The sequence below is a fragment of the Carassius auratus genome, unplaced genomic scaffold (assembly GCF_003368295.1).
Source record: "Carassius auratus strain Wakin unplaced genomic scaffold, ASM336829v1 scaf_tig00023751, whole genome shotgun sequence".
Lineage (NCBI taxonomy): Eukaryota > Metazoa > Chordata > Actinopteri > Cypriniformes > Cyprinidae > Carassius > Carassius auratus.
Window position 1 is genome coordinate 5237 of NW_020525296.1, and position 12264 is coordinate 17500.

Below are 12264 nucleotides of genomic sequence, written 5' to 3' on the forward strand. Positions count from 1 at the left end.
ATCTAGTGGATGATTCTTGTTATTCAGTTCAGATCTTGTGTTGTTGGTGCTCATCAACAGATCGCTATCGTGTGCTGTTCTTACATAAGGAAACAGTAACATTATTCTTTCCTTTTAGTTGTCTCTTTTACCGTGTGTCATGCTGTTTCGACACTTTTCTGACTCAGTTATGTAGAGAGGCCCCAGACACCCCCTCGCCCCGAGAGCGTCCCGCCCCGTGCACACACACACACACACACACACACACACACACACACACACACACGAGGGTTCGGGCTCGAGCTCTGCTGAACGCGGGCGTGTCGTGGGGAATCCTCTCGAGTAGCAGTAAAGTACCTAATCTTTGAAAACTTCTTGTTTTCTCCGCGGATTAACACACGTTACACGGCGAGGCAGCGGGTCTCTCCAGAAGGAAGCGGAGGCTGCTCGTCACGTCATTCGGCAGGAAACGGTCTTTCCTCCCGGATAGCTGCGCTCTTTTCCGCTGGCTCAATGCGCCTCTCCGTCCAGAACCCGCGGAAGCCAGCCAGAAGGAAAAATGCCTCCTTCTCCAGCGGACAGACGCTCTCTGCGGCTCTTAGCGGCGGCTCTCGCCGTGTTTCTGACGGCTCTCCACGCGCGCACGGCCGGCGCGCTCCAGATCCAACAGGCGTTCGCGTCTCCCAGCCGCACCAATAACTTCGTGGTGGACGCGGTGTCGCGTCGCGTTTACCTGGCCGCGGTCAACAGCCTGTACCAGCTGAACGCCACGCTCTCCAGGGAGGTGGAGACGCACACGGGACCGGTGCTGGACAACCCGCTGTGCCACGCGCCGCAGCTGCCTCAGGCGATGTGCGAGCACCAGAAGACGCTCACCGACAACCACAACAAGCTGCTGGTGCTGGACCGCGAGCAGGGCGTGCTGCTGGCCTGCGGGTCAGTGTTCCAGGGCTTCTGCGAGCTGCGCGCCATGGACAACGCGTCGCTGCTGGCCGTCAGGTTCCCGCAGAACGGCACCACCGTGTTCCCGAGCATGCTCAACATCGCGGCCAACCACGAGAACGCGAGCACCGTGGGGCTGATCTTCCGGAGTCACGGCGGCGCGCCGCGGCTGCTGGTGGCAGCGACCTTCACGGGCATGGGGAGCGAGTATTTCCCCAAGAACCACAGCAAAGAGGACCTGCGCTTCGAGAACACGCCCGAGATCGCCATCCGCTCGCTGGACACCGCGAACCTCGGCCGGCTCTTCACCTACGACATCAACCCGTCCGAGGACAACGTGTTCAAGATCAAGCAGGAGGTCAAGCAGAAGAACAAGCTCAGCTTCGTGCGCGCATTCGTGCACCACAGCTACTCATACATCGCCATCAACAACGACGCGAACGCGGGAGTGAAGGAGAGCCAGCCCAACAGCATCCTGGCGCGCATCTGTCTGGACACGGACGCGCCGCGCAGGTCCGCGGAGAGCCGCAAACTCACCGAGTCCTACATCCAGATGGGGCTTCAGTGCGGCTCCAACGAGAACATCTACAACCGCCTGCTCTCCATCTGCCCCGGGGACATCAGCGGCGCGGCGGGCCCGGAGCCACATCTGTTCGGGGTGTTCGCGCGGACGGGCGGTCAGACGGCTGTGTGCGCCTTCCGCGTGCTGGAGGTGGAGGAGAGGATCCGCTACGGTCGCAGCAACTGCTCCAGCGGGCGCAACAGCAACGTGCATGTGCTGGACAGCGTCATCCAGGGCTCCGGGGCCGAGTGCGAGAGCAAGGGGCCCATCATGGTGAGAGCGCGCTCCGGTAACCCCGGTGACTCAGTCCTGACACCTGAGCACTGCGTCTGCTCGGAAAACACGCTCAAACCATCGTTTTACTTGAATGCACATCAACCGATGAGCACAATAACGAGTACTGTCTACTTGGAATATTTGCGCTTTTAAACATTAATCGTAGAGGACCACTTTAAAATGTAAAAATAAAAATACTAAAAAGGGGACTCTAGTACATAAACAAAACCTTCATTAAATAAGGATTTGAACGTAAATGTCATGACTGAATGGCTTTTCAATATCAAGGCTCAGTCAAAAAGTTGCGAAACTTAATAACTGCCCCAAAGGCCCTCAGGGACATCACGTGTTTAATCTACCTCTCACAATCGATATGATCAAGTTATGACCCAATCTCATGAATGTGCGTTTCAGTGGCGTGTTATTTAGGTTTAGGGGTGTGAGGTGCACCTCTTATCATATGCACGCAGTATGCACGCCAAAGTCAGTTTCTGCGGATAAATAGCACGACAGATAATAATCAAAATAGTGATCTGTGCTATTGATACACACTTTCATGAGACCGGGCTCGCGCGCAGACTCGTGTGTGGAGTTTTCTGGTCATTTTTGTCTGGGTTATAAACCTAATTCTACAAAATCATACTCACATTTAAATAGCAGCCAGTATTTTTCTGTTACCTTTAAAATATTGTACTCATTTATCAAATAAAACTCAATTACTTTACATGTAGGATGATATCGTAACAAGCTTAGAAGCTTTCATTAGTGCTTCATCTCACACGTCCAGAAGCTCTTCCTCTTATGTTCACGGTGTTTAACAGGTTCATGATGATCAGTAAGAGCTCCAGGTCTGTAGTGTGCTGTGACACTGATGTACTCTTCAGTGGTTTCTGAAGTGGATGATGTGTGGAGCAGAGCCCGAAGCTTCTCTGTCCTGGTGCTTTAGCATCTACTGAATGTCTTCATGTGTTCTGTGAGTGAATGATTGTATACTGTGAACTCAAGTGTGTTTGAGATCAGTGTAATCCAGCTTGTTTTCAGTGTATGGCCGGTCATACTGTACATGCACATCAGAGGTGAAGTCCTTGTTATATGATAAACCTGTGTCATTTACAGCAGATTCCAGAGCAGCTCGTTTCTCAAAACATGCTGTTTTTATTATGGGAACGTTTTATAAGAAGCACATGCACGTCTGCTGTTTATTTAGAGGCGCTTTTGTGCTGTTGTCTTTGTTCTGGTGTAGTCTTTCCCATAAGGCCAGAGCGGGGCGTCCTGGAGCCCTGCTCTCCGTGCTGGGGTGTTATTAGCGGCGTGACTGCTGTGCTGTGTGTCTGAGAGACTACAGGAGCGCAGGAGGTCAAGGAGCTCGGGGAGAAAGAAACTCGTGAGAAACTCCTCCGCTGAATTCTTTCTCTCCCGTCACCCTGCCATGAACCTCTCGCCTAAAACACACGTGCTTTAATGACAAACCCGTCCAGTCCAACAATAGCTTCATCAGCGTGTTAGAGGTTACAGACAGCTGCATTCTTCATCGGTTCAGATCATTCTCAGGCTAATCGCTCAGCACCGCTGTTGTTCATCTTTAGGGTTATGGATCTGAGTGACCCCTGACCCGTCCTGTGCTTCTATGCTTCAGGCAGCGCTGTTACTGTCTAAGACACTCACACTTTTCATTTTGCATGACAAACTAGATGGGTACAAGCATCATAAAGACATGAGACATGACATGAGAGTATCAGTTGATGTCCCTCACCTCCATGTGTTGTGTGTTCCAGCTTCAGGAGGAGCAGCTGAACTGTGGAGCCGCTCACCTGCAGCACCCGCTGGCCCTGAGGAGGCCCCTGAGGGCCCCACCCATCTACGAGGCCCCGGGCCTCAGCTCTATTGCTGTGGACAATGTCCACAACCGCACCGTGGTGTTCCTGGGGACCAGCAGGGGCCGACTGCGAAAGGTTAGTGCACACATGTGTGAACACAAGACTGTGATAAAAGATTTCTAAGTCAAGAGTCAAGCCAAAGCACTTCTGAAAACAACAAGTGTCCTCCGTTTAAAACAGAAACACATCATGTGTCAGGCTCAGCTGTACAGGAACACACTGCTGATGGAAAGTCTGTTCAACCACAATAAATAGCTGTCAGTTTTCACAAAACTAGACGGAGACCTGCAGATGAACAGCAGTAAGAGTGACTGAGGCTGTCAGGAACACTCTGAGATCTAGATCTGCTTGCTGAAGTAGACATGAAACAGAAGCTGTGATAATCTTGTGATGGATATCTGAGTGAAATGGCTTGATTTTGTCCAGTGGGATTGGATTGTGTGCTTGTGGTTTGCTAACTGCTGTGATCTTGTGTGAGTAACAGACTGCTGGAGGAACTATTGCTGTATGAGATCCCAACAGACGGTGCTAATACACTCACCCTGAACAGATGCTAAAGCTAACACAAATACCTGAATAAAAACAGAGTTAACTTGCCAGATAGCTGCTTGCTTGAATGATGATTAGTCAACTAGTCTACCATACTGATGCATTCCTAATATATACCAAACCAGAATCAGTAAACCATAGAAACACAGCGCTTCAAATATTTGATCACATTCTCTTAAGTGTGTTTGCCCTGTACACAAACCCTGTGGTGGTCCAGGCCACATGTCCTGCTGCTGTCTGTCTTCTTTTGTCTCTCTCTCTCTGTGTGTGTGTGTGCTGTGCTTCTGTACACAGAGGGCTGGTTGTAAAGGGCTTCCAGCTGTAGGAGATGAGCTCTGTTATCACGAGTCTCTTTCCCACAGCAGGGACTGGTGTCCTCTCATGAAGCGCTCAGGTTTTGTTCTTTTCAGGTGTGTTGTTCAGTGCTCTAGGTCCAGGTAGTTCCTGTAGTAAATCAGCTGTGGCTTCACTACGGGTTTCTGGACGTGTAAATACGTAAACACTGTGCTATACAGTAGTTATTTAGTTCCATATGTGACCCTGGAGTACCAAACTAGTCATGAGGGTCCATATGCATCATCTGGATAAATCATCTCTCCATTGATGTATGGTTTGTTAGGATAGGACTATATTTTTCTTCAATACAACTATTTGAAAATCTGGAATCTGAGAGAGCAAAGAAAATCTAAATATTGAGAAAATCATCTTTAAATGTCCCGTTTTTCGCGCTTTTTGAAGCTTTGATTACAGTGTGCAGTATAACACGTGTTCATGTTCCACGTTTAAAAAAACACAGTATTTTTCACACAATTCACCTATCTGTATACCGCTGTTTTCACTGTCATAAAAACGGGCTGATGACTTCCTTATTCTATGAAGTCCCTCCTTCAGAAAAACGTAACGAGTTCTGATTGGGCCAGCGGTTCCTGTGTTGTGATTCGACAGCAGCTGAGCGCACACTGCCCTCCTGCAAACGTGATTGGGCTAGAACGCACGAGCTGGAGATGTATTTATATTAACAGGAGCGTTTTTACTGACGAGCTGCGCATGCAAATCACATTAGTTTTTTTGCACATCCCTTACATCTAATTAACAAAGCTAAACAGCGTTGCCCTTTGTGTAATAAGTTACAGAAACTATTAAATGCACCAACTTAAATAATAAAATACACTTACCGGTTGTGGTCCATAAAAAACACCTTCTCCAGACAAAGAGGGAACTGCTCCATCTTTAAAGAATAATCTTTGTGTGAATCCAGCATTAAACTGATTGAGATTGAGGAAGCTGTCCTCAGCAAAATGTGCTGCACATAGTTTTACATGTAGATTATAATTTTCAGGAACCGAGTTAAACATAAATTGTAACCATTAAAACCCCTTTACTTGCAAACATCGCCGCCGGCCCCAGTTTATTATTGTTTCACTTTCACAGCACGTTAAACATCACTCTCTTACTTGATCTGGACAAACTGTGCATCAATTGAAAGTTTAAAGAATCAAGCTTTGATATTTGACCAATATTTTGATAAAACATTGTTGCAGTGACAGTTATTTAGTAATTTATGTCAGGAGTGCAAAATAATAAATCCGTATTATGCCAAATTTCGAATAGAAATTCACCACTCACTCATATTCAGTCAAGTCTGCAGCGGTTTATTTGTGTTCACATAGACTCACTGAACAGCGTCAATAAGGATTTATAGACCAAAGATGCATATCTGTGGAGATATATGGATATATTTACTGATGTTTACTTCATATTTCTTCAGACAGAATTGTCATTTCTATTCATTTTCCACTGATTTACACGATCTGATGATAAATAGCCTCTCCCAGTGCCGTCTCTGTTTGTTTGGACCTTCGGCTTGTCAATCTGACAGTCCCAAAACCATAGACAGTAAAAGAAATGGACACAGCGACCCCATTGGAACTCAATTGAGACAAGTGAAGCCCATTTTTAGCCCATTTTTAGTTTTTTAGCACTTCCGTTTCTGACGCGCAGACTCAAACGAAGCTTGACGACGTCAGCAACCTGTCTGGCAGATGTAAATCTTCTAGTAGCTGTGCGTACAAACTGCCATCGTTAATCTTGCAGAGACGGCGAGCTTGTGCGGGGAGTTCTTTGGCGTGAGTGAGCAGGAGTAAGTATTCTGATTAATTATTTTGTATAGTATTTTAAAATGTAACGCCAGTACGCCATATTAAGTTAATTGCATGCGAGCTTCTCCTCCTGTCTGTACGGTAATGCGACAGAGAGCCGAGTGGTTATGACGCAATCTTTAGCCTATTTTTTACAAAAACTGTTTATACGGGGCCATAATGTAACATAGAAGGTAATGGAGCCCTTTATACATTGTCGTGTATCTTTAGAAATAAATAATGGATAAACAGAGTCTTTAAACACCTCAGATGTAAAGTTATTCGCTGTCAAAGTGACGCCAAAATGAATGGGAGTCAATGGGAATGCTAACGCAAGTGAAGTTCTGCTACAAGATGGCAGCCCCCACCCGACTTCAACTTCCGGTCGAGTTCCTTGCCGCCTGCCCAAAACCGGACAGCATCAGATCGTGTCACATGGTTCGAGAAAACTTCCTGGTTCATATCTGCTCACAACAAAACTGAAACACCTCTGTACACACGAAATATCCAAATAATAAACCCGCGATTACGATAGAAAAACCTTTTCTTGAGATCTGGGGCATAAAAAATAAAATAAATAAAAATATACATCGAAAATGCTAACTTGTGCAGCGATGAAAAAGGCTACAATTAGCATATTTTTACAATAGTAAACGACCAAATTCCACCCGTGATCGCAAAAGTATTTTTATGTTATTATTACAAACACTCGATCGGGATTTAAAGTGAGTTTTGAGTAAAAGTGTACTAATAATTTAATAAATTGTCTGATGTAGCTTGATGCTAACGTTAGCTCTAATGCTACTAATAGCAGGTGCATTTCTCCTTCATAATGCATTTTCTGTCACAATAATTCACGTAAGGTCGTAAGAAAATGTTTTGTTGTATTTTTATAGTAAGACTTTTGATAAATAAGGGCTAAATGCAAATAGAGACTGAAGTGAGATCGCTGCTTTGTTGCTTTGTAAACATTGAAATTCCACAAGAAAGGCTGATAATCTGGCTTCAGAAGTGGACATTCAACTGAAGTTGTTGAAGCTCTAAGACTGGCAAGAGCATAATCCAAATCTTCAGTACATATCCTGCTTGATCTGTCCGCTGCTTTTGACACGGTTAACCACCAGATCCTCCTATCAACCCTACTGGCAAAGGGCATCTCAGGAACCACACTTCAATGGTTTGAGTCTTACCTATCAGAGAGGTCCTTCAAAGTATCTTGGAGAGGGGAGGTGTCCAAGTCTCAACATCTAACTACTGGGGTGCCTCAGGGCTCAGTTCTTGGACCACTTATCTTCTCTGTCTACATGGCATCATTAGATTCTGTCATTCAGAAACATGGCTGTTCATACCACTGCTATGCTGATGACACTCAACTCTACCTCTCATTCCATCCTGATGATCCGACGGTAGCTATTCGCATCTCAGCTTGTCTAACATACATTTCTTCCTGGTTGATGGACCATCACCTTCAACTCAACCTTGCCAAGACAGAACTGCTTGTGATTCCAGCAAACCCATCATTTCATCACAATTTCACCATCAAGTTAGGCACATCAACCATAACTCATTCAAAAACAGCCTGAAACCTTGGAGTTATGATTGATGATCAGCTGACTTTCTCAGACCACATTACTAAAACTGTCCAATCCTGCAGATTTGCTTTATTCAACATCAAGAAGATCAAGCCCTTTTCTTTTGGAACATGCTGCACAACTCCTTGTTCAAGCTCTTGTTCTGTGGCTGGACTATTGCAATGCTCTCTTGGCAGGTCTTCCAGCCAGTTCTATCAAACCTTTACAATTAATTCAGAATGCGGCAGCAAGATTACTTTTTAATGAGCCAAAAAGAATACACGTCACACCTCTGTTTATCAATTTGCACTGGCTTCCAATAGCTGCTCGCATAAAATTCAAGGCATTGATGTTTGCCTACAAAACTACCACTGGCTCTGCACCCATTTACCTACATTCATTGCTTCAGACTTATGTGCCTCTAGAAGCTTGCGTTCTGCAAGTGAACGTTGCTTGATTGTGCATCTCGAAGAAGCACAAAGTCACTTTTACGGACTTTTAAATTAAACGTTCCTCCTGGTGGAATGACCTCCCCAACTCAATCCAGGCAGCTGAGTCCTTAGCCATCTTCAAGAATCAGTTGAAACACATCTCTTCCATCTATATTTGATCCTCTAACTTTAACACTCACTATTCTAATTCTATTCTTTAAAAAATCTAACTACCTTTCTAATCTTTTTGTATTCTGTTTTCTTTTCATTTATTATGCAATTGTATATGTATGTGTGTGTGTGTGTGTGTAAAGACCTCTAACTAGCTTGCTCTATTCTTTTATTTTTTATTCTATCTGTTTTCTTTTTATTTATTATATTATTTAAAACCCATGCTACGTGTACTGTGTTAACCTAACTGAGACTTGTTATAGCACTTATATATCATTGCTCTTTTTGTTGTTTTTGATTGCTTCCACTGTCTTCATCTGTAAGTCGCTTTGGATAAAAGCATCTGCTTAATGAATAAATGTAAATGTAAATGATAAAGGTGTAATAAAAGCAAAAGAATAATGATAAAAGAATAATGCGGATAATGTTTCATACCTGGCGGAGGTTCGAAAGACTCATTTGGTGAGAACAATATAATCATGAAACGGGGAGTTTTCAAAGCCAACACACACACAAAATACACAGAAGAGTTTACATTGAGATCTTACAGAGATGACAAGGGCCATAAGTCAATTTGATTAGCCTTCTCTAAAAACACACATCACATTTCATACAATTCACAGTTTTACAGATTAGATTATGACATTTTTAATGAAGTTTTGAAAGACTTGTGGCTTTAGCTACACTGTATTTCTAAACTCATTTTTTATATTTTTATTTTTGTTTTTATGTTTGAGCTTATATATCTCTATTATCATAACAGTCTGAGTGATTCTGATTCCTGAACAGTAAACTTTAAAGTGTCAGCTTTGTGAACAAAGGTTGATTATGTATCTAGACAGAAAGAATCATGAGCAGAAACCTTTTTATTTTGGGTATGTCATTTCTGTCTCCATGCCAAAAAAGGGGGGTGAATGGTAAGGGGTTAATCTCCAAGTACAGCGTCCCTGGGAAGCCCAAACAAAGATGATTGGACTCCGAGATGAAAATAACAGCGTTTCAACGACATGTTGAACACAAACGCAGCTCTTCCTCTTCTCCGTCGGAGCGCAACAAGACCACGCCCCCTGTTTGTGAATTCCTTTGGGTCGTTCTATGTAGGCGAATTCTGTTAAATAAAATATCTCGCTTGGCATTGAACTTTGAGCTTTAGAATTTTACAGATATTATTCATTCTCTAACAACAACATTACACTCTAACTAAAGTTTAAAACATGGAATCATGAAGAACGGGACCTTTAAAGTTGTCCAAATAAAGTTTTTAACAATGCGTATTACTAATCAAATAATACGCTTTGATATATTGACGGTAGGAATTTTACAAAATATCTTCATGGAACATGATCTTTACTTAATATCCTAATGATTTTTGTCATAAAAGAGAAATGTATAATTGTGACTCATACAATGTTTTGTTGTCTATTGCTCCAAATATCCCTGTGCTACTGAAGACTGCTTCTGTGCTGCAAAGTGCACTTGTATTAGAAGATACCTAATTATAGAAAATATCTAAACATGGGCTAGTCACCAGAAATCATCTTTCTAGAGTCAGTTCTAAAATCAATGGATTGTGCACACTTGAACTTTAAGTAAATGTGTTTGTGTATATTCATCAGTTGTTTGAATCTTATTTGTCGCTTCAGATAAAAGTATCTGTTAAACGTATGAATGTAAGTGTTATATTGCCATTATATCAGCCCTAGTCTGCTGCTCCAGTCCTGTCCTCTACCGTTCTGCTTCTGAGTGTTGTCATGAAAGCATTATTGAGTGTTTATGACTGCTGAATTGAGCTGTAGGAGAAACATGAGCCACACAGTTACTCACACTGGCTGAAGATCATTCATGTGCACACATCTGCGAGCCTCAAACGTCTGAACAAAGAGCTGTAATGAGGGCCAGATTCCAGGAAGGTGTGTCAGTCGCCCAGATCCAGCTCTTTCAGAGTGTTTCAGTCACACAGATAAGATGAATCTGGCTGCGGGGGTCTCGTGTCAAGAGCTCAGAAAAGGCTTTTTGTTTCGCTGCCAAAACACTGGGACGTGTGTGTGTGTGTGTGTGTGTGGTTCAATGATGTTGCTGGTGGTTTCAGGAGTGTGTATAATGTGATTTGAGACAGTGAGATAAGCTTATTTAGGGATCTGTGTTAGTAGAGTCTAATTCAATGAGAGCTCAACCTCTGCGTGTCCGTCTGTTCATCTGTTCATCTGTTCATATATACAGTACTAGTGCTTACATTCATGCTTGAGGCAGCGGCACTGTACACAATAAAGTACGCTTTGTTTTAACTTCCACTGACCTTTTAGTTAGGACACAGACACACACACACACACACACACACACACACACACACACACACACACAGTGTGTTAAGGCCCCAGTATACTTCAAACAAAGTTCGTTCTCGTTCTTCGTTTGGGGGCTAAAAAAAGAAGTTAGAAAAGGTTGAGCAATGGTATACTGTTTTGCTGCTGGAGGCGGGGTGTAGATTAATGTAAACATTTCTTACGTATCCCCTAAACACTACAACAATTATATGATGACGTGTAGACATTAATCTAGGTGTGAGATGGGCACCAATGGTCAGAATATTATAAACAAAAGAATAATGATTAGCTGAGTCAAGTGTAATGTCTGCAATACAAAAGAACCACAATCAGTCCTTTATGGGAAGTGTGAACGTCTCAAAGTCTGGAAAACTTTAGCATGATGTGGAAAAAAATATATTGGAGTTAGTTGTTCATTTATTATATTAAACTGGATAAATTGTTACACCTATTTATATTTTATGTGATGTCATGATTTACTTTTGATAAAAACAAAGGTTTGTTATTGTATTTCATTTATCGTATACCCTTTAAATGTGCTTATAGAAAGAATTACAGCAGCAGTATGGTGTAACATTTATTTGAAACACGTATTTGGTACTTGCTAACTTATACCTTTACTCTTTCCTTTCATGGCTTTGGAAAACTTGTCTTGGCTGTTTCTCTGCTTGGCTTTTTGCTTAACTCTTGGTCGTCGACACCAAGCTTCATTAAATGCTTTCTCTGAATCTTTAAAGTATCTCTGTGAGCGATCGTACAGGTGTGGATATATCTGTGCAGCTCTGCTATTGTGTATTCATGTTGCTAGCCACGGACCAATAGAAACTCAAAGGTGTTAAGGAGCCAAACACACTCCCCCAAAAGTTTGCTTTGGTGAGCTGTTTCGAACTTCCAAAACGAACTCAAAACATTATCAAATGTGAGTATGAATCTCAGTTAGAGTTCTTAAACATTTAGCTTTTATTCCAAAATAACACTTGCAATTTAAAGACATTTTGTGAACTTATGTTCAGCTGTTCTTCTTGATAGTTCACTTCTAACTATTTCTGATTGTTTGGGATCATCAGTTATCAAAGCTCTGTAAATATAGCTCACAGACAGAGATTTAGCTTGACTTTCAGCAAACTGAATACTCACAACAGCTCCCACAGATCATGGTTTCAGGTAACAGAGTGAGCTCGTGTGTGGGAGTTGTTTACATGTTTAAGTAAGTCTTTCCGTTAACGCTATTAAACCGACCGTAACTATTCATATCCAGTCAGTAATATCCAATCATGACTTTCTCCATTGCTTCTCAGTTCCCCAGCGCAGGCTTTAGTGAGTCTGCTCAAACTCAGACCGACTGTAACACACACACAAACACACTCTTCATTCAGTCCTCTCATAACTCTGGCTGTGATGGCCATTTCTTACGTATGATAACTGAAACATGTAGATTTAGTCT

At 43.0% G+C, this 12264-nt stretch overlaps 1 protein-coding gene across 1 annotated transcript in view; it reads left to right on the plus strand.

Annotated features, from left to right (window-relative positions):
* Nucleotides 1-250: 250 nt before the first annotated feature.
* Nucleotides 251-12264, plus strand: part of plxnd1 (plexin D1) — a 60832-nt gene continuing 48818 nt past the window's right edge. Inside the window, exons 1-2 of the mRNA XM_026250269.1 lie at nucleotides 251-1756; nucleotides 3535-3711. Coding sequence (XP_026106054.1) covers nucleotides 539-1756; nucleotides 3535-3711 — 1395 coding nt within the window. The 5' untranslated portion in view covers nucleotides 251-538. The remainder of the gene's footprint in view (nucleotides 1757-3534; nucleotides 3712-12264) is intronic.